Consider the following 22,420-nt stretch of genomic DNA (forward strand, 5'->3'; position numbering starts at 1 on the left):
AGCATTGTTTACTATGTTTAGTTGGTGCTATGTTACTATGTAACTGCTGAACTCACATCACTGCAACTGGCATTCATGGTGCGAGCCAGCTCAAGGTTCATGGAGTCAGGGAGAAGAGTGTAGTGGTGTTGGACTTTCCTGTAGCCAGTATAGGTTTGCACTGCAGAGGCTTGCTTAGCATGTGCAACACTCATCATGTCAACTGGGGAGCAGTACTTCAGCTTGGACTTGTGGTAGTCCTTCTTGTAGTTCCTCTCACTCTGCATCTTGGCCACCTGCATGTAGTGCACCAGCAAGGGGTCATCCTGAAGATTACGGCAGCCCACTTGTTTGCCTCTTCCCTTCTCGTACGCCAGCTTGTACTTGTACTGTAAAAAATATACAGGTGTTTAGTCAATTACAGAAGCGGCATCTGATCACATTAATTCTCTACACAGTTGATAGCTGATAAAAGTGACAGAAAACAGGATCTATGCAGCAAGCAAACAGAAATGAAATTATTTTACACTTACGTCACTGGCAATGGTAGTGCCTTTCTTGGCAGCCAGAATGGCAATGGCATCAGGTTGGAGATCGTAGCCGTTTCTATACATGTCCTCCAGACCGGATTTGTAGAGTTTCTGAAAAGTTATATAGACACAGCTTAGAAACAGAGCCCAAAAAGGACTATTAAATGCATGGTTCTTACTTTTAAATTACATTTTGAATGTCTGTGTCTTTCAGACTTTTGAAAGTAGTTTTGATTCTATAGATTATGATTAAAATGACAGTAACTAGTTAGAAAGGGGCAACGAGTATGCCGTCGTATACAGTATTAGTTGGTAGTGACATTGGAAGATGAGACGGGATGATCATACCTGACTCATGTTTATAGCATTAGCCTTGGCCAGGACAATCTCAGGGGCATCTGGCATCACATGGACTGTGAGCTTGTCCTTGTGCCATTGTTTGGTGTATTCTTGCTGCAAAGTAATTGACACAAACACAGATAAAGAATAACATTAGGACAAACGAGATAACATCACATTTTAAAGAATCTGTTTTTAATTTCCAATATGGTGTTACAGTTTATAGTTTACCTTGTTCATGATCTTGTTGTTGTCAGTGGCCAGGACCATGTCCATGGAGTCCATCAGCTTCTTGAACTGGAATTTGGAAGGGTGTGTACGGTACTTATGTTCACTCTGGATGTCCGCGCCAACCTTTGCAAGCTCCACCGGCAGCGAGCCAACAGGAATCCATCCCGTTCCTCTCACATAGTTGTTCCAGTCAGACTTGTACTCATACTGGAGAATGAAACAAAGGCAAATAAATTAAGTATTTGACACCCGAAAGCTTTTTAACAGAAAACGTACACCCCTAGTACTCGGCTGAAGTCGCATAAACAAGTACTCACATCACTGCAACTGGCATTCACGGTGCGAGCCAACACAAAGTTCATGGAGTCAGGGAGAAGACTGTAATGGTGTCGGATCTTCCTGTAGCCAATATGGGTTTGTGCTGCAGAGGCTTGCTTAGCATGTGCAACACTCATCATGTCAACTGGGGAGCAGTACTTCAGCTTGGACTTGTGGTAGTCCTTCTTGTAGTTCCTCTCACTCTGCATCTTAGCCACCTGCATGTAGTGCACCAGCAAGGGGTCATCCTGAAGGTTACGGCAGCCCACTTGTTTGCCTCTTCCCTTCACATGGTCTTTCTTGTACTGGATCTGAAAGGAACAAGTACAAAATCATCAGATAATCTGACACTATTCAAAGTAGGAACATTGTTGTTGACTACATCTTGTACAGCTTTTCATGTTGTTCTGGTGATTTATTGCATACTTACATCACTGGCAATATGTCTGCCATGCTTAGCATGGATGACAGAGATAGCATCTGGCCTCATGTCGTAGCCTTTGGCGATATCTTCCACCCACTTGTGCTTGTAGTGAGACTATGAGAAATCAAAGAAACCAGTCAAACATCCCCTGTCTATAGGCAATACTTGCACATCTTTAAAATGTCAGAGAAATTGAGTCTGTGTGTGTTTGTGGGTGTGTACTGACCTCACTCAGGGTCTGGGCGTTGTACTTGGCCTGGAGGAACTGAGGGCTGTCTGCAGGCAGGTTGTACGTGTGCTTGAACTTCTCGCCAGACGCTCTGTATGAAGCCTGAACAGAGAGAAATAACAAGGTAATGACAAGCAACATCCTTAGTAGGGAATAAAATACATGGAATAAAAACATGAAAACCATTAATTTCCTCATATCTTGTATGTAAACTCAATAAATGTATGATTTCTGAAAGATTAGCCTTGGTGGGCTAAAATAGATCATAAAAAACAATAAACGATAATCAAAGTTACTTTAAGTTCTTACGTCATCAAGTAACTTGGTGTTGGTCATGGCAAGGGCCATGTTCATCTGGTCAGTCAGACTGGTGAACTTCAGGGTGCTGGGGTGCACACGGTAGCCGTGCTCATCTAGGGCTGCCTTGGCTGTCTTAGCCAACTCCACATCCATAGAGCCAATAGGAATCCAGCCAGAACCTCTGTACACGTTGTTGTAGTCAGACTTATAGGTGTTCTGTAGAGACACACAACGAAACAGGAAAGGTATCACAACAGGTATTAGGACAGGTAGCAGGAATGGTATAAGGACAGGTATCAGGACAGGACAGCTATCAGGACAGGTATCAGGACAGGTATCAGTAAAGGTATTAAAACAGGTTTTATAACAGGTATCAGGACATGTACAAAGACAGGTATCAGGACAGGTATCAGGACATGTATAAAGACAGGTATCAGGACAGGTTATCAGGGCAGATATCATGACAGGTATCAAGACAGGTATCAGGGCAGGTATCAGGACAGGTATCGGGACAGGACAGCTATCAGGACAGGACAGGTATCAGTGAACGTATCAGGACAGTTATCAAGGCAGGTATCTGGACAGGAATCTGGACAGGAATCAGGACAGGTATCAGGACAGGTATCAGAACAGGTCAGATATCAGGACAGGACAGGTATCAGGGAAGGTATAAGGAAAATTATTAGGCCAAGTATGCGGCCAGGATAGGTATCAGGGCAGGACAGGTATCACAACATGTATCAGAACAGGACAGGTATCAGGACAGGTATCAAGACAGGACAGGTATCAGTAAAGGTATCAAAACAGGTATCAGGACAGGGCAGGTATCAGGTCAGGTATCAGGACAGGTATCAGTTCAGGTATCAGGACAGGTATCAGGACATGACTGGTATTAGGCCAGATATCAGGACAGTTATCAGGGAAGGTATCAGGACAGGTTCCTCTCACTCAAAATACACTATTGTTCACAAAAATCATTACTACTATTGTCAGCAATGGATGCGGTTAGTGTTGATGCCCACCGGATCGATAGTAGTTACTGCTTATGCACACAGGTCGATAGTACACTTACTCAGTCAAGCCTGGTTTCATACCATCATTATGGTATTGAATGGCAAGGATATTGAAATGAACTCACGTCGCTCTGGATCTCCATCATGGTACGAGCCAGCTGAACAGGCATAGCCTCAGGGAGAAGAGTGTAGTTGTGGAGGCTCTTCCTGTAGCCAGCATAGGTTTGTGCTGCGGAGGCTTGCTTAGCATGTGTAACACTCATCATGTCAACTGGGGAGCAGTACTTCAGCTTGGACTTGTGGTAGTCCTTCTTGTAGTTCCTCTCACTCTGCATCTTGGCCACCTGCATGTAGTGCACCAGCAAGGGGTCATCCTGAAGATTACGGCAGCCCACTTGTTTGCCTCTTCCCTTCTCGTACGCCAGCTTGTACTTGTACTGTACAGGAAATACAATGATGAATGTAAATACCATGAATAGCATGTCATGATTATGGTCAACTATGGTTAATCAATAAACCAAAATACAGTTTTAGAATTTCTTCCAATTAATACATACATTGCTGGCAATATTAGTGCAGGCCCTGGCAGCGAGGATGGGGATGGCATCTGCCTTCATCTGGTGTCCTTTGAGAATGTCTTGACGGTGAGCGTATGTGTAATAGTTCTGTGATGAGGAGAACGAGAAATAAACACATTACTTACAGACACATTTCAATGAATGCATCATGGTAATATATATATGTGTGTGTGTGTGTGTGTGTGTGTGTGTGTGTGTGTGTGTGTGTGTGTGTGTGTGTGTGTGTGTGTGTGTGTGTGTGTGTGTGTGTGTGTGTGTGTGTGTGTGTGTGTGTGTGTGTGTGTGTGTGTGTGTGTGTGTGTGTGTGTAAAATAGGACTGTAATCAGTCAACATATAACCAACTATACAGCATAGATAAAGGCACATTTAAATGAATGCATGGATATGTATGTGTATTGATTGTGTATGATAGCAAAGGTATATAATAGTATGGACAGTGATCAACATGGAACCAACCGTGCTGATGTTGACAGCGTTGTATTTGGCTTGCATAAACTCTGGTGCATCTGCAGGGAGATTGTAGGTGTGCAGGAACTTCTCTCCACTGGCTTTATAGTCATGCTGCAAAACAAAAACACATCATAACAACAATAGATTTAAATCAATACTTCTGTTCAGTTCAATTAAATTCCATGCAACAAAATGTATTTAATACAAAGTGTATTTCAACCAAATGTATTCAATAGAGAAATTCAATTCAATGGACAACCATGGATTAGATTTTTGTCCTTCCTAGTAAGTAAATACTACTCACAACATTCATAATCTTTTGGTTCTGCTTGCACAGCTCCATATTCATGCCGTCCATCTTGCTGGTGAATTTAAAGTTTTCAGGGTGCTGCCTGTAATTGTGCTCATCCAGAGCGGCGCCGGCCTGCTTGGCTAGCTCCACTGGAATGGATCCGATAGGGATCCAGCCAGTTCCCTTCACATAGTTCTCCCAGTCCGCTTTGTAGTTCACCTGCATCCGGCAAGGAGAGGAGACAATGTGAGAAATGCTGCAAAAAGCCACTACAAAAAAAATCTAAAATGCAGCATTAAAACTTACAAGTTAAAGCTAGAGTTTCTAAAGGCCGATGGCTAGTATTTTTCCAACTAGCCTAGAAGTAGAAAGGCCAGTGAAATGTTTGCATTTTTTTATTTAACCTTTATTTAACTAGGCAAGTCAGTTAAGAACAAATTCTTATTTACAATGACAGCCTGCCCCGGCCAAACCCTAACCTGGTCGACGCTGGGTCAATTGTGCGCCGCCTATGGGACTCCCAATCACGGCAGGTTGTGATACAGCCTGGAATCGAACCAATTATTTTGTTCTATCCCTGGGTAGCAGTCAGAGTACTCACATCACTGGCGTTGGTGTTCATGGTGCGAGCCAGCTCAAAGTTCATGGAGTCAGGGAGAAGACTGTAATGGTGTTGGACCTTCCTGTAGCCAATATAGGTTTGTGCTGCAGAGGCTTGCTTAGCATGTGCAACACTCATCATGTCAACTGGGGAGCAGTACTTCAGCTTGGACTTGTGGTAGTCCTTCTTGTAGTTCCTCTCACTCTGCATCTTAGCCACCTGCATGTAGTGCACCAGCAAGGGGTCATCCTGAAGGTTACGGCAGCCCACTTGTTTGCCTCTTCCCTTCACATGGTCTTTCTTGTACTGGATCTGAAAGGAACAAGTAAAAAATCATCAGATAATCTGACACTATTCAAAGTAGGAACATTGTTGTTGACTACATCTTGTACAGCTTTTCATGTTGTCCTGGTGATTTATTGCATACTTACATCACTGGCAATATGTCTGCCATGCTTAGCATGGATGACAGAGATAGCATCTGGCCTCATGTCGTAGCCTTTTGCAATGGTTTCCTCCCAGCTTTGCTTGTAGTAGTTCTGAAAGAAAGCAATACGCTAAATAAGGACACTATTTCCACGAGACACTAATACAACACAGTATAGGCATGCAGTGCACACCCAAGAAGCCACGTTTGAATGTGGAGGAAAGATGTCTACACAGTTCAGAGTAGTGTGCTCTTTATAGAGCGGGCAGGCAGTGATAATATGATAAAACATTTGATAATTCATGAAATCAAATATGAATATGAGGCATAACTAATTAGTCTTAGTCAACAGTACCTTGCTGATGTTGTAGGCGTTGCATTTGGCCTGAAGGAACTGGGGGTCATTATGGGGCAGCGAGTACTTCTGGTGGATCTCCTCAAGACCCTTCTTGTAGTGAAGCTGCAGGGGAAGAAGAATACAAACTGCATTGAGTGCACAAACACATATTTATAGATATAAAATAGGTGTTCCATCCAAATAAATTAATTACTGATTGTTTCATCTTTATTTTTTTTTAAATGAAATCACATTTGTACTAAGTTGAATATGTCACCTCTATGAAGTAAACAGTTTTCTCGACACATGGAAACCGCCCCATGATGTCTAAATGATCTGAATAACACGATTCTATCATCCAATAATGTTACTATAATAATACTCACATCACTCCTCATTAGCTGGTTGACCTGGGCCTGCATCATGACTGGGTGGTCAGCGATGGAGGTGAACGGGACAGTGTCTGGGTGCTGACGGTACTTTCTCTGAAGTGGAGGACAAAATGGAACAAATAGGTCAAAGCAGATGAAACCAATCTTGTTGTGTTTCTGTATTGTCAAAGCAAGAAAAGACCATACATAACAAAACATATTTTACAATTTATAGTGTTTTTATTGTGAGAGTTATGGTATGGTTTCCTGAGTATTAACTACATTATGGCAAATAAACCTAAACCTTGAACTAGATCATGTTGTAGTAGCTACCTCATTGAGGATCTCTCCGGCTTTCTTGGCCTTCTCCACTTCCATGGAGCCGAAGGCGACCCAACCAGATCCCTTGGTGAAGTTGTTGTAGTCTGAATGGTATTCATTCTGTCGTGAGGGAAAATAACCAAGTGGGAGTAATACTTTCATTATACTTCTACCGTTTTTGAAATGCTCCAATATTATTAAAACCTTTTCCCCAGACCTTTAATAGGATGAAAGCAAACCAAATCAATCAGTCAATCAATTAGATCAATCAGACAGATTAATTAATCAATCTATCTATCGGTCAATCTATCAATCTGGTTGATGGTGTTCTTACGTCACTCTGGATGATGTTGGCATTCTTGGCCCGGTCCAGGGACATGGCGTCGTAGGGCAGGAAGTAGCGGTTGTGGATGGTCCTGTAGCCGGCCATGCTGGCGATACCCTGGGACTTCTTGGCCAGGGTGTTAGACATCATGTCCAGCGTGGTGATGTACTTGGTCTTTGTCTTCTCGTAGTCCTTCTTGTACTCACGCTGTGGAGAGAGTTTGAGAGAATTAGAAGGTGAGGCACCACATACTCTCTATGATAAAAAGTGTTTATTTAATATAAAGTTGAGACGAGTCACAGTAAGCCCTTATACCCCTGTCACACTGACAGCCACTATCCTCATATTTCTGTTTCATACCAAAACTAAGTGGAATTGAATTTACTTTATTAGGTTTATTTGTCAAAGACATTGCACATCAACCAACATTTCAAATGTGCCCGATTAAGCTAGCCGACACATTTTTTGTCTAATCTTGATTCCCTGGGCAGGAAAATGACTTACATCACTCTGTATTTTGGCCACGTGCATGGAGTGTAGCATCTTGGGGTCGTCATGGATGCTGAGGGCTCCCACCATCTTTCCCTTGTTCTTCTCAAAATCCTTCTTGTATTTAACCTGAGGGCAAAGAGCAAAAGTTAGGTCAAGGCCTATGCTACAAAGTACACCAAAGGAAACTGTCAGCATTATCAATATGAATACTAATATTACATGTATGTGTAGATGTTTATGTCAGTGCATGCATACTCACATCACTGGCTATATTTGTGTGGGCGCGGGCTGCAAGGATTGAGATAGCATCACCCTTAAACTCGAACTGCTTGGCTTTTGCTTTCTCCCAATCATACTTGTAACAATTCTGCACAGAGTTGCAAATACATTGAAGATATCAGTATCATGCAAGTAAAAATCAGGTGAGTTTATCCAATGAGGTCAACGATAACCAACTACAATGATTGTGAAATGATGTCAATACTAGCATATTATTTTCAAATCATATTATAACAAATGAAATTATAACTGGATTCGATTAACAACTGTATTTTTAAAACATTATCTACAGTATCATCAACAGAATTTGGCTTACATCACTAAGGTTAAAAGCGTTAACTTTGGACTGGATGAAGAATGGGTAGTCTGGAGGCAGGGCACACTTAAACTTATCCAACTCATACGCCGCGTGGTAGTTGAGCTGGAAAAGACAGAAAGAGCCTCGTGAAAATACAGTAGTCAGGTACAGGAAAATGTACAGTTGGCACTATGTAGATCAGAGGAGAGCTGTATTGTGGAGAAGATGAGTACTACATGGGTCATTCCACACCACTAGAGGGCAGTGCTGCCTGTCTCAAAGGAGTGAGAGGCCTCTCCTTTTCAGAGTAGTCTCTCATAACTGTCAGCCCCCCTCCTCTCATTTGAGACTAGGGTTATTTTCAGCAGACTGAATGCATGTTGCTATTAATACTATAGAGAGAGAGAGATAACTCTCTCTGGTTTCCATGGCGTCCACAGGAAGACAGCTGAGCTATGTGCTAAGTGGATGAATGAGCATATTTTCAGGCAACAGCCTTCGGGAATCTTTAATGTCATGGCAATGGCTCAACCTTGAAGTCTATTTTCTGGTATATGTTCCAAAATTCTAACAAAATTCTAAATCATATATTTTTTAACAGGTTGTTCCATTGAGGTCATAATACCTATTTTGTAAGGGAGACAGATATACGTAATTGTAATTTCATACTGTAACTATTTAAAATTGAACTTAACACTCATATAAGGTCTGTCGCAAAAGTTGAATACATACATCACTCAGCTGTTTGGCGTTGATGGCAGATTGCACTTGAACCGGCGAATCTGTCACTTGCGTAAATTTCACTGTGTCCGGATGTTGCCGGTAAACTTTCTGCAAAAAAGTAAATACAATGATATCAAAAAGTAAATTATACATATCAATATCAAGAATAAAAAAGAAAGAATTATGTCAATCTAATGTCAATCTTCAATCACTAATCATAGTGCAAATGACTGGTTATATTTTGTATTATTTCTTCAAGAGGCATACTTACATCTTTACACTGTGCAACTTTCTTATAAGCCTCATATTCTGGCGTCATGGTTTGAGGATAGAAACATCTCGTCTTGATGTCCTCATAATCTGCTTTGTAATTTTGCTGAAAAGACAGAAGAACAGATGATTCCTTTCTAATCACTGAGAGTGAAGTTGCCTGAAGTACACTGGGCCCTGGATCAAACTAGTGCCCTATATAAGGAGTAAGGAGGCATTTGAGAGACAACCAATGTCTTACTCTTAACAAAGCCTCAGAGGAGAGAACAAAATAAAAACAATGCAACATGACTTACCTCGCTCTTTATCTCCTCCACTTTCTTGCAGTGAAGCATGTAGATGTCCTCATAGCTGCCAATATAGTGTCCCTTCACCTCATTCTTATACTTGTCTTTATAATGTACCTGTGAGGGGAGATAGAGGGAGTAAAGATGAATCCATGTAAGATCCATTCGCCACTTACATACAATATAGGAGATCCACTTTAAATGATCGTTGCTGCCATTTGTAAAATGTCTTTCTTGACCTAACACTCGCACTTGTCTTTTCTTAATAGCACTGACTTTGCTGATAGCTACTTTAGTGAGGAGAAATGTACTTACTATGACTGCGTTGTGTGGTTGTCTCACCTAGCTATCTTAAGATGAATGCACTAACTGTAAGTCACTCTGGATAAGAGTGTCTGCTAAATGACTAAAATGTCAAATGTAAATGTAAAATGTGCTGTTCAATGATTTGTTGAACAATTTAAAAAACAAAACATTAACATCGTCAGTGAAGACTATGAAGGGAATACTCACGTCACTGAACTTTTGTCCAACAGAGTCCATCTTGAATTTGGGCGTGTCACAGTAGTTGATACTGGACCCCCTCGATTTCTCATAGCTGGCCTTGTACACTTTCTGCAAAAGGAGTGACCAGAGAAGAAATGATGAGCAGAAAATAATGGCAACCAAAAGTAGTTATATGTCTCAAATACATATCAAAGTTAGCACTTGGCTTTCAATTGATGAAATTCGGCAAAATGAGTAAAACTATATCCATCTTATTTCCAAATATAAGGCTCTATGAATGGCTACACTAATTATTAACAAGTTGACAGTGAATGACTAGTAACTAACTAGACTCATCAAAGTAGTCCTTGGGTCATGTTATACCTTCAGTGGGTTAACTACAGTATAAGTGGCTCCTGATAATTCAGTAAGAGGGGGGGTGCACCCTTACTTACTGTCATGATTTAACTAGCAGGAATCTGCTATGATAACTTCTACCCCTGTCAGCAGCCAACTATCAAACTGTCCAACTAGCAAACTGCCAACTGTCTAGATAAAAATGTACTAGTAAAAACTATACAAGTTCATTTGAAACACGAGTAGTGACTTTTGAGAACGGAGATGAAAGATAACTGTTGCTGTCTGCCAGAACATGGGATGGGATACTGAATGGTTTTCTGTAACTAATGACTGCCTCTCATAGAAGAGACGTGATTGTTTAGCTTCCTGTAACTTCTGTCTATTTCAGTATGACACCTGTTTGGACCAATGGTTCAGTCTCCCCGACTTAGACACTTACGTCACTCACGATGGTGCCAGCGTATCTCAGCTGCCTGAGCAGAGGGTTGTCTGTGGCTGGGAGAACATTGTAGTCAGCCACCGCTTTGCTCTTCTCATAGTCCTTCTTGTATTTGATCTGAGGAGAGAAGCATGGGTACAAGTCAAAACATTATACATATGGTTTGCTGTGATACAGTGATTCATGGCAAGGTCAATACAATTACTCATCATCATAGCAGATTTTGGATTGAAGTGTTCAAATTGGATTGAAAAATGCTTACAGGCAATGACTCCTCCTCAAAACTACAAAAAAGCTACAGTTTTGTTACCACCTACGTTTTAGCCTAAATGTATTTAAACTACTGTTTGCCAGTGATTTATTCTTTATCACGTGTTCTGACTCTGGGTACAGAACATGTGTGGGCACATCTTGATGTCTGCGTGACAAAAGAGTCACGGTGTTGACTCACGCTCTGTTTAGAGCTCGAGGTCAAACCAGTGTCGTGTGTCTCTCTGCTTGCTGCCGCATGAGATGGATCTATAAAAATATACTCAGCCAGCTCCCACTTCCCTGCTTCTTTTCTCTGAGAGAAGCAGAAGACAGCTGGTTGGTTGGTTGGTTAGCTGGTTGGTTGGTGTGTGTATGTGTGTGTTGTGTGTGCTTGTGTGTTCTCCTTTATGTCCCTCTCTTTGAGGGCTATAGACTCACTGAGCTGGCAGCGTGACCAGCCTTCTTGTTCTGTTTGTATTCTGGCGTCTCAGTTTGCATAAAATTGATTTGGTCTTTTATGTCCTCATATGCAGCCGTGTACTTTTTCTGAAATGAGAAAAGAGAAATATTGATATGACGGGTTATGACTCGATGAAGGCATACTGTAATGTAATTTATGCCAATAACTATTAATATGCTATAGAATAGTGGGCTCTTACATTGCTGACGTTGTCCATAGCCACCCTGGCAACAGCCACATCAATGTAGGGCGTCTCGCACCAGTGGCCCTTGACGTTCTTGTTGTAGTCCTCATGGTACTTGAGCTGCAAGAGAAAAGCAAGGAAAAGTCAGACTTTGGGGTCATTTAAAATTAGCTACTGAACTCAAATGGAAAAATAGAGGCATGACGCAATCAAGAAACACTTAAAATATTATCCGTCAAAATGTTGCCTTAAAAGTCATTCAAAACAGAATGATATGAACATTACAGATGGACGCTGAAATTGTTTGGGCCTCTGCAGCTACAGGGGGTGTATAAAACATGTTGGGAGCGGCGGGGATTTAAAATAATCTCAGGCTATTGTCGTTGCACCACGTCTGTCTGCCAGAACAGGGCTGCTGCCTTCCAATAATATCATGGAGCAGGTGGCATTCATCCCCCTCTATCTCCCAGGGACAAGGACAGCAGGGCTGGGGACCTCACCCATGTCAGGCAGTGACTGACAACACCCACTGGTCCACCTTGTCCTCACTGTCAGGACTCTACAGCTGAGGGCTATGATAATGATTCTCTCAAATGTCTACATTACAATGCTGTCAAGAATGATGAGAAGCCATTGTCAATGAATCAGTGTGTGTCTGTGTGTGTGTCACACCACTTACGTCACTGCGCTGTTCAAAATTTCTCTTGGCCAACTCCATATCATTAGGGACAGCCAGAGAGGTGTACTTCGCCGTGCGTTCAGCATGACCCTTCTTGTACAAGATCTGCGGAATGGAGCAGAACAGAATGGTGAGAGGAACAGAAAAGACACAGATGGGAGACAGGAAAGTAAGGAGAACAGTGTGTTAGAAGGGTGTGTGCTGGATTCAAACCCATATTAACACCAGCTTATTCGCTCTGAAGGCAGCAGCAGTGACCGCTAGGCCACCCCAGGCCATGACGAGATGTGTCTCTAACCAATAGTTGACCTTTGACACAACATGTGATGCCTGTTAGCCACATGTGGTAATGCTCTGCTTGATGATATCTAACTGGAGAAGCCCAATACATTGGAACAGCGGAAATCTGAAGTTTACTTTTTTTTTTAAAGAGCGACAGCAGTGACCATTTTAATTGCATCCTACATGTAGAAATAGCTGCTCAGAGGAAATGGTTCCATATGGAACATCTGAGTCAGCAGAAAACAAAAAGCTCAGGGAGCAAAAATAGAGTTTTTAAATGAAGGGGGTAAACTGTGTTTTCCTGAAGTCTGATTGATGTTGGACACCTTACTGTCCTAATGTGATGTGAGCAATGAATTGTTCCAAGTGAATTACAAAGTGAACCACCACACTCGTGGACGTGGTTCAGCTGCCTGACTGACGCAGACACTGCATTCTAGGAAGTGTTGTTGAGAAGGATATTTATGACTTACAACATTTAAATCATAGAACAACCAGTTATAACAATCACTCAAGTGTAAAAAATGAATGCTGTTAAAATACAACTTACAGTAACTTTAAAACAGTACTAGAAAACCGACCGAATAACATTGATATCAACTTGCTGTAATCACAAGGAAAAGTGTATTTAAGTGTAGGTTAGAATATCAACAGGTAGTTGCAGTACTCACATCACTGAGGACCTCCTGTGCCTTTGCCACCCTGCGCAGCTCAGGAGAGTCACTGTAGGGATAGCACATGGTCTTGTCCTCATCCCAGGCCTCGGTGTACAGTTTCTGATCACAAAGAAAAACAAAAGGAGAAGTTGCATCGGCTCAAATATAGAAAAGCAATCTACCTTTTTTGGAATAAAGATGAATTACTTAGATCATTCTTGATTCATCTGAATTGAGTAATCTACGTACAAAATATTATTATTATCTCCTACGACTCAATAAATTAGCCTGGGACAAGTGTTGTAACAGCACCACTACGGTGAAGGCTGAGTAGGAAGTTACCTTGCTGTAGTTGGCAGCATTCTTCACAGCCAGGACAAGCTCAGGGGCATCAGGGGGCAGCAAGTACCTGTCCTTAGTCTCATCCCACTTGGCCCTGTACAGAACCTTGCTGATCAACTCCGAGACATGCTTGACATGGGCGATCTCTCTGGCCTCCCCATCGTACAGACTGGTACACTTCACCTTATTGCCCTCCATCCGGTATTTCACCTGGTAGGGGCAATGAGTCAAGTGTAGATTTGACCAAAGTTTTATTTTTATATTATTATTAGTGACAGTGCAACATTGACTGAGACTGTGATATATGATATCTATCAGAGAAGCGGACAGAATAGAACAGAGGCCTCCATACCTCAGACAGCTGCTCCTGAGCCTTCTTGATCCGGACCATCTCAGGGGTGTCAGCCGAGATGTCATAGGGTTTCCCCTTAGCCTTGTCATAGGCATGACGATACTTGTTCTGTTAGGGACACATCGGAACAATGTAACTTCATAATCATGATCCAAAAGGGGGGGGGGCATGAAAAAAGCATTGACTTGGGTTCTCTTCATTAGGCAATATATGGAAGAATACTGAAGGAAACAGAAAAGGGACTACCTAGACTTTTCAAAACGTTTTGCTACGATGTACCCTAATGAACATGACCTGGTTGTAATGGGCTTGCTTACGTAGGAGAACAAGTCCAGCATCTTCTGGCTGTGGGCCAGGTAAGGAGTCATGAACTTGGAGGTGTCCACCTTAGCCTTCTTCCTGACGACTCTTCTCACCGGAACGCCAGACTGGGGAACAGAGGTAAGGCTGTTAGTCATGTGTCAAACTATGACTGGTGTTCCTTTATGAGAGGAAACCAGGCCAGAGGTACACATCCATTTACAACAAAGAGGCTTGTGAGACAATACAGAGAAACCAGAAACAAGACAGAATCAATGCTACTGTAACAATGACAGAATATTAGTATTATACTAGGTGGAATGTAAATAAATGGGTAAACAAGTTAATGACATTTTGACTATCATAAGTCTCTTACATAAGGGACACGTGTGTGAAAGCAACAATGACTTAGTCTACTTCATGCTACTCTGCAACCAAGTTCACTTACCTGCAAGAATTCATTGCAATGGCTGAGAAAAAAAATCACCTTAGCTACTAATTGTGGTATTTGACTGTATCAAGGCATTAAATGAAACGATTACATGACAATGTATTTCTACATGGAGGTAATGGGATGGGAGATAATATGGTATTGGCTAGGTTAAGGTCTAGTAGGGACAGAGGATAGGACTTATTATCAGGGCTACAGGAAAAGAAAGGGACTGAGGGAAAGGGACTGAATGAAAGAAAGGAAAGGGACTGAGGGAAAGGGAATGAATGAAGGGAAGGAAAGGGACTGAGGGAAAGGGAATGAACGAAGGAAAGGAAAGGGACTGAGGGAAAGGGAATGAATGAAGGAAAGGGGCTGAGGGAAAGGGAATGAACGAAGGAAAGAAGAAGGACTGAGGGAAAGGGAATGAATGACGGAAAGGAATTGAGGGAAAGGGAATGAACGAAGGAAAGAAGAAGGACTGAGGGAAAGGGAATGAATGACGGAAAGGAATTGAGGGAAAGGGAATGAATGACGGAAAGGAAATTAAAAGGAAAGGAGACTGAAGGAAAGGGAAGGAGAGACTGGCCATGAACGAGCCAGTGGACATAAGCAGTGGTGAACAAGACACAATTGACTGCATGCATCATTTAGCAAAATCGGCCTATATGAGGGCTATTTCATCAATCACTCACTAGCCTGAGAAAATGTACATGAAGTCATGATTTGTGAATTACCCAAACAATCGCCTTTTTGTTTGGGAACTCACTTTTGGAATGGCCCAAAAAATGTCTTCCTCGACTTGAGTAAATTGTGAATTGTTAAACAAGGTAGTTTGTTCAATAATCCACAGGGTCACGCACATTGCCTTTTTAAACAGTATCCTTTCTAGAATTTCTCTCCTTTGTTAGGCTTACATCTGTGGAATAACCCCCATGACATGCAAGCACAACCAAAGCATCATGAGCTGCATGTGCTGTTTATTTCACTGTTGTCTTCTACCTGTTGCTTCACCTCTGCTCCCACCTGAGTTGTGGTCTGGTGAGAGGTGGTCGAAGTCACCGTCTCCTCAAAATACTATAAATATAGGAACAACTCGCTGGTTTCAAAATCGCCATTACAAGCAAAAAGAAGACATATCACAAATGTATTGGATGGAGTTTTTCCCCAGCTCTGGTGCAATAATTCCCTGATCTCTGACACATTCAGTTAGCCTTTTATACTGTAAACAACATTGATAAACAGTAATACTCATTCTTATACTCACTTAATACTCATCTGCACTGTCACCAGTGGTAGTTAAGTCAGATATTCTACTTTCAGCACTAACGTTCAGCTACAGTCTTTGACAATTAGCATAATGATATAATAACTACATTCACTATAATGCAATAAAAGGTTCCATATATCCCAGATCCCTCCAGTGACCTTGAAGGTGTCCTTTTGGATCCTGGTATATACTGTGATTACTGAAGAGTGTAATGAAGCCTCTATTCCAGGGGGAAAGAGGAGTAGGAGCCTATAATAGCCCCGAATGACTGCCTGACTGACGGCTCTGTCTGCCTGACTGACTGTGTGCTGGTTGCCTGCCTGCATCTGACAGAGCCCTCTGACCAGACCTGGGTTCAAATCTACTTACAATAATTTAAAATACTTTAGCTGGTTTTGACTGGGACAATGGAAACAGTAGAATATTTGCAAAACATGTCCTCACTGGCTATTCTTGTTGGTTATTCCATTAACAAGTCCATTGTCCTTGTTGTAAATAGTCGCTATGAATCCAAATATCAACAAGACAGCTAAAACGGTTTTAATCCTTAGTGATTATACTAATACATCTCCTTACTATTAGCTTAAATCAGAGAAACGTACTCTACTAAACTAAAAACATTCTCACACATGTTCCCTGAATAGCCCGTGTCTAACTTTAACTAAGCCAAACGTATAACCAGTGGCCTCTGTGAGTTGAGAGTGAGACATTGTTCTCTAACTCAGGAAGGTACTCATTGCCATACCATGAATAGGGGACAGCCCGATGAACACATCTAACAGCCCTATTGGTGGAACTGTCTAGAAAACCCTCGAACTAATGGTCAGAATCATCACCGTTATCGTCCCGACACAACATAGGCCTGCGATTCAAATGCCAAACAGCCTACTGAAACGCTGATAGACCAGAGCTGGGGGGGGGGGGGGGATCGCAAACACTTTAAACAACAGTTGTAAGAAGCCATTTTCTGACTCTACAAGACAGGAGGAGAATCATACAGGTACATGAACTACCCCACAACCGCTTTGTTGTTGTTCCCCAACAGGTTTTAGAAATGACAATAAACAATGGAGGACAGAGAACAGGTAGAATCTTCTTGTCAGGAGTTGGCAAGACATCACAAACAGATCTGGAATCAGGCTGAGATTCTGCTCCTACAGAGCTTAGATTTTGCCTTCCTCCTCTAGCTAGCTGCTAGTTGCCTGCTGGTTTCTCTCTACATGAATCAACCTTCTAAGCACATCCTATGAGTGATGTTAGCAGACCCAAGCTCGGCTACTGGAGCTGCTACCGTGTGATTTACAGCAGGCAGCACTTCTCACTATGTCAACTGCTAAATGTGTATCTCCTGTGCTGTCCCGTCCCGAGAGTGTTTAACAGCCACATATCAGAGCTCAGAATAAATATTTATCTTACTGGAAGAAAAATATACTGTCAAATTGGAAGTTGAAAAGATCTCAAACTTGATTGACATTAAGAGGGAAAAGCAGCATAACAATAAACAATGTACTATCTTGAGAAAGTGCTCTTGTTCAAATCGTTAAATGCTGCATATGAAATACTTAGTGCAGTATAATCCATATTAATAACCACTTAATAACCACCCTGAAATGTCAACAAAAAACTGTTGTCCTGAATGATTGTACAATCCACCCAGTTATTATCCGCAACGTAGAGTACTGTATATCCTATAAAATGCACAGCTGCACGTTTCTCCCCAGCCTGTAGATCAGATGAAAGAAGCTATCTTACTATTAAGATCAAAGTCATCTCTTTAAAAATGACCTCCAAAGTGGAGATGGAAGTAGTAGTGAAATCAGAGTGTATTGAGTTGAGCGTATTATTCTTTTTCTGCATTACAAAGCATTTACATTTTTGCATTAAAGATAAATCTCTTTGAAAAAGTGGATATGTTATATGGGAACCACACAATAACTTTCCAAATACTGTAGTTCATTTTCCTAAATGTTTTGAATTTGTAACAATGACAAATCAGAAGTATCTTCCACATCCTCAATTAGGAAGAAATGATTTGGATTCCCTTATAAGTTATCAACAACATAAAGTTTAGACAAATACGAGGCTAACTTTAACCCTATTTCACCAGGAAATAAGAGATTCAGTTATTAGCCTTCTGCTTTCACTCTTCCATCGGACGCTCTGAGTGGACCATCACAAAGAAATACAATGACACAGTATGAAAATCTATGTTAGAGCTTGGGGAGCTGTCAACACTGGAATAGACTGTGTAGATGATGGTGATACTACATCTCCAGAACTGCCAGTCTGAAGCCAAACGCTTCAAAATGTTTTAATTGTGTGACAGAGGTTTTGCACCAATATTACACATGGTTGAAGAAAGGCACAGTATAATCTTACTGATACTACATGTTTATATCTAACACAAATCGTTGGTTACTTCCAACAAAACAGCAGCTCCCCAAACAATCCATAACTCTTCTGAATGGAACATCATCCCAACATTACTATACATTTTACACCAATAGTGTAAGAAATGTTATAGATGACGAATGATGATGGACTCTTCCATTCATGCATATTGCAGTGCAGTGTAACTTAATACAACAGTACCTGCAGGAATGACAGCAATGTCTTCACACTGTCTGTTGTGTAATAACTAGACCTATTACATCAGTGTGCTCCTGCCATCAAAGCCTATAGTTGTCAGTAGTTGATCTCTCTGGGAGCCTTGAAGTGGTTGGTGGTTGGTCAGGTAAAGTGTACTTCTACTACTTCTACATCAACTACCAAGTTAAAGGTGTTTTCTCATTTTGAACATCACACTGCTCACACTGCGATGGTCCTTGTAAACCAAAAGGGTGTGATTACTTTTTATGTTCATAACTGGGCTTTAAAATGTCCAAGAAAAGAGGAAAGTGGCAACGGTTTTGATTTTAATGGCTGGTCCCTGGTCTGATTTACAGTTATCTGGACTGTACAGGGCTAGCCAGGGCCATGTCTATAGCTAGGATATAGGAAGATGCGTGTTCTTTGGAAACAGGATCTAACCCTGCTCACAGCTCAAAGACACCTGGACTCCTGAATGACTTACTGGGGTGGTATCAAAACTAAGTTACCTAGTCATAGGGACTGAGTAAAGCTAGCTAGTTAACCTGGAGACCCACCAGTACCAGAGCCAGGGAAGAGAGAAATGGTGCCGACAGAGAGGTTGTCTCGCTTCTAGTCCTACACTCGCAATAACATCTGCTAACCACGTGTATATGACCAATAACATTTGATTTGATTTGACTACTGTCATAGAACTGTGGCCATAGAACTGTGGCCACTTTCACAAAATGCTAAAGGTCAATCAGACATGGCTAAAGGTCAATCAGATTTGTGAACATGGTCCCTAGCTGTGTGTTGCCTCTTTCCATGTTGTCTGTTGTCTGTAGCTTGTGAGGTGTGGAAACACTTTGTTGCTTTTATGAATTTTGTCTTGCTGCTTTTAGTTCTATGTTGCTCTGTCTGTATGCTATGTCTTGCGTGTCCTATGTTGCTATTGTCTATATTGTAATTGTTTTTAATAACCTGCCCAGGGACTGCGGTTGAAAATTAGCCGGCTGGCTAAAACCGGCACTTTTACTGAAACGTTGACTAATGTGCACTGTCCCTGTAAAAAATCAAATTAACTCAACTCAATAACTCAACTCAGACCTAAGAACATATGCAGTGGGTTTGGAATGGGGTTGGGGTTCCAGTTACATTTCAATTCAGGAGGTAAACTGAAATTCTGATTCCTATTCTAATTTTCCTTGAATGAATTTGAATTGAATTGACTGAGTCTGAGTACCTAAGACAATGACGGTGTGTTGTGTTGATGTCGCAAGAAAATATTTACTTACCTCTTCCTCAAAAATCTCCTCATCCTCCTCAAACTCCTCCTCAATTTCTTCGTTCTCATCCATGATGATGCAGTTTTAGGGGTTTCTACCTCAAACACATAACATCATCAGGCATTTAAATTCTCAATGATGCACCTCCCAGTAAAATACGGTTGAAACTTTACAAGCACAATTCACAATCATCTAGTATCCATAATTTGAACGTAACAGTCAACATCAATGTAAAACTCTGTGTTACAATACATGTCCTCTTTAGAAGGAAAAAGCAGTACTAGTGCCCTCCATAGAGCAATGTGTCTTTACCAGAGGCTGAAGGACAACATTAACAGAGATATTTTAAGAACCTGCCTTGCAGTCTCTGGTGAACCCAAACCGCCAAAGTCAAAGACAGGATATGGACAGAACCTTCTAACAAAGTCATTCACACATAACATGCACACACAATGATGCCAAACAGTGGAACATGTCGTACCCAAGAAAGACTCCTGAAGTATTTCCAGCAACCTTACAGTAAAGGAAGCTGCTGACTTGCTGTCCACTAGGGTCCCAAACTGATATTCCAATTTGTGTTTTGTCCTAAAGCCTAGACAAGTAAACAAATAAGCGTCAGAATTAACATCCACTCTCAATGTGATCAACTCCAATTCCACACCAGATAAGATAAAGCTCAGGTACAGCTAAAAGGTGGGATCACAGTTGTACTGGAATGCCTTTTGAAGGCCGGTAGACTTTGATGAGAGTTTGACACCTGAAACCCCCCTAGAGCAGTCCTGCGCCTCCTGACTGAAGGGTTGGGACAGCTGTTTGTCATGTAAGTTGATACCACAGTCTGATTGGCTGGCTTTGTTTAGCTAACAGAGCTCCAATGCCTTCTGAGGCTGCAGGTTAAATTTAGGATGGCTGTACTAACTACCCTTTTTTAGCACTCCATTCACAAAAGTACTTTTCCACCAAAAATTACTTGAAAACAGAAGCAGGAGAGGTTTGGAAAATGCAACAAACTCGTGGTGTTTTAAAAAGGTGTCCCATTGTTGGCCTGTTGGTCTCTGGAAATCAACTGCTCCGAGACTGCTTTAACGAGGACACAGCCCGTTAACTGGGATTGTTCCTTCATTAACTATCTCTAAGCAATCCAAAGGCAGCAGGAGACATAACTGTACAGAAGACAAAATAGTCCCAAACGATGGCAATGCTGGAGCAGTAAGATGAAAGGAAGGAATATGTTCAGTTTATTGATTCTTTTAGCTTACCAGTTTACTTTAGAGTTTAATTGTTTCCCAATCCGCCAAAGAGCCTCCCCAACTTCCCTCCACAGAAACGATGGGCGACAGCTCACAGCTGCAGCAGCACCGTGGTTATCATGTGGTCCAAACAACCAATCAGAGGCTGGCGCTCTCAGGTTTCAAAATCTAAATATACCTAAGTGATCCCTCAAGAAAATAGCACCTGTTAAGTAAATTTATCTGAGTGCAATATACACTAAGTATACCAAATATTAGAAATACCTTCCTGATATTGAGTTGCACCTTACCCCCCCCTTCCTTTGCTCTCAGAACAGCCTTAATTCATCAGGGCATGGACTCTACAAGGTGTCGAAAGCATTCCACAGGGATATGTTGGCCCATGTTGACTCAAATGCTTCCCAAGAGTTGTATCAAGTTGGCTGGATGTCCTTCAAGTGTTGAAATTGTTGAGCGTGAAAAACCCAGCAGTGTTGCAGTTATTGACAAAAAGGAACGGGCACCTACTACCATACCCTGTTCAAAGGCAGTTCACTTTTTGTCTTGCCCATTCACCTTCTGAATGGCACACATACACAATCCATCTAGTCCCGTGTGGCTCAGTTTGTAGAGCTTGCAAAGCCAGGGTTGTGGTTTTGATTCCCACGGGGGACCATTACGAAACTGTATGCACTCACTACTGTAAATTGCTTTGGATCAGAGCGTCTGTGAAATGACTAAAATGTAAAATGCTTCAATTTTCTCAAGGCTTAAAAATCCCTCCTTAACCTACAGTTGAAGTCGGAAGTTTACGTGGTGGTTTTTCAACCACTCCACAAATTTTCTGTTGACAAACTATAGTTTTGGCAAGTCAGTTAGGACATATACTTTGTCCATGACACAAGTAACTTTTCCAACGATTGTTTACAGACAGATTATTTCACTTATAATTTACTATATCACAACTCCAGTGGGTCAGAAATGTACATACACTAAATAGACTGTGCCTTTAAACAGCTTGGAAAATTCCAGAAAATGATGTCATGGCTTTAGAAGCTTCTTTCTGATAGGCTAATTGACATAATATGAGTCAATTGGAGGTGTACCTGTGGATGTATTGCAAGGCCTACGTTCAAACTCAGTGCCTCTTTGCTTGACATCATGGAAAAATCTAAAGAAATCAGCCAAGACCTCAGAAAAAGTGAACACCTCCACAAGTCTGGTTCATCCTTGGGAACATTTTCAAAACGCCTGAAGGTACCACGTTCATCTGTACAAACAATAGCACGCAAGTATAAACACCTTGGGACAACGCAGCCGCCATACCGCTCAGGAAGGAGGCACGTTCTGTCTCCTAGAGATGAAAGTACTTTGGTGCGAAAAGTGCAAATCAATCCCAGAACAACAGCAAATCAATCCCAGAACAA

General features: G+C 41.6%; 1 protein-coding gene across 25 annotated transcripts in view; it reads right to left on the reverse strand.

The window, feature by feature from the left end:
- Positions 1-21,057, reverse strand: part of neb (nebulin) — an 87,694-nt gene extending 66,637 nt beyond the window's left edge. For 7 of the 25 annotated variants that reach the window (XM_046363201.1, XM_046363198.1, XM_046363191.1 and 4 more), the window contains exons 1-37: positions 21,024-21,051; positions 20,246-20,356; positions 19,774-19,858; positions 15,640-15,714; positions 14,225-14,335; positions 13,908-14,015; positions 13,556-13,765; positions 13,229-13,333; positions 12,276-12,380; positions 11,612-11,716; positions 11,391-11,498; positions 10,701-10,817; positions 9,929-10,030; positions 9,425-9,532; positions 9,130-9,234; positions 8,868-8,966; positions 8,154-8,258; positions 7,818-7,925; positions 7,571-7,684; positions 7,076-7,273; positions 6,754-6,861; positions 6,436-6,534; positions 6,068-6,172; positions 5,717-5,824; positions 5,286-5,597; positions 4,697-4,903; positions 4,399-4,503; positions 3,921-4,028; positions 3,489-3,800; positions 2,360-2,566; positions 2,048-2,152; positions 1,828-1,935; positions 1,397-1,708; positions 1,080-1,286; positions 858-962; positions 513-620; positions 57-368 (exon numbers count right to left, since the gene is read on the reverse strand). In XM_046363201.1, coding sequence (XP_046219157.1) covers positions 57-368; positions 513-620; positions 858-962; positions 1,080-1,286; positions 1,397-1,708; positions 1,828-1,935; positions 2,048-2,152; positions 2,360-2,566; positions 3,489-3,800; positions 3,921-4,028; positions 4,399-4,503; positions 4,697-4,903; positions 5,286-5,597; positions 5,717-5,824; positions 6,068-6,172; positions 6,436-6,534; positions 6,754-6,861; positions 7,076-7,273; positions 7,571-7,684; positions 7,818-7,925; positions 8,154-8,258; positions 8,868-8,966; positions 9,130-9,234; positions 9,425-9,532; positions 9,929-10,030; positions 10,701-10,817; positions 11,391-11,498; positions 11,612-11,716; positions 12,276-12,380; positions 13,229-13,333; positions 13,556-13,765; positions 13,908-14,015; positions 14,225-14,335; positions 15,640-15,714; positions 19,774-19,836 — 4,974 coding nt within the window. In that variant the 5' untranslated portion in view covers positions 19,837-19,858; positions 20,246-20,356; positions 21,024-21,051. Of the gene's footprint in view, positions 1-56; positions 369-512; positions 621-857; positions 963-1,079; positions 1,287-1,396; positions 1,709-1,827; positions 1,936-2,047; positions 2,153-2,359; positions 2,567-3,488; positions 3,801-3,920; positions 4,029-4,398; positions 4,504-4,696; positions 4,904-5,285; positions 5,598-5,716; positions 5,825-6,067; positions 6,173-6,435; positions 6,535-6,753; positions 6,862-7,075; positions 7,274-7,570; positions 7,685-7,817; positions 7,926-8,153; positions 8,259-8,867; positions 8,967-9,129; positions 9,235-9,424; positions 9,533-9,928; positions 10,031-10,700; positions 10,818-11,390; positions 11,499-11,611; positions 11,717-12,275; positions 12,381-13,228; positions 13,334-13,555; positions 13,766-13,907; positions 14,016-14,224; positions 14,336-15,639; positions 15,715-19,773; positions 19,859-20,245; positions 20,357-21,023 lie in introns of all 25 variants that reach the window. The other 18 variants (XM_046363196.1, XM_046363189.1, XM_046363204.1 and 15 more) reach the window with 8 other exon arrangements.
- Positions 21,058-22,420: the final 1,363 nt, after the last annotated feature.

Source organism: Oncorhynchus gorbuscha, linkage group LG09 (assembly GCF_021184085.1).
Source record: "Oncorhynchus gorbuscha isolate QuinsamMale2020 ecotype Even-year linkage group LG09, OgorEven_v1.0, whole genome shotgun sequence".
NCBI lineage: Eukaryota > Metazoa > Chordata > Actinopteri > Salmoniformes > Salmonidae > Oncorhynchus > Oncorhynchus gorbuscha.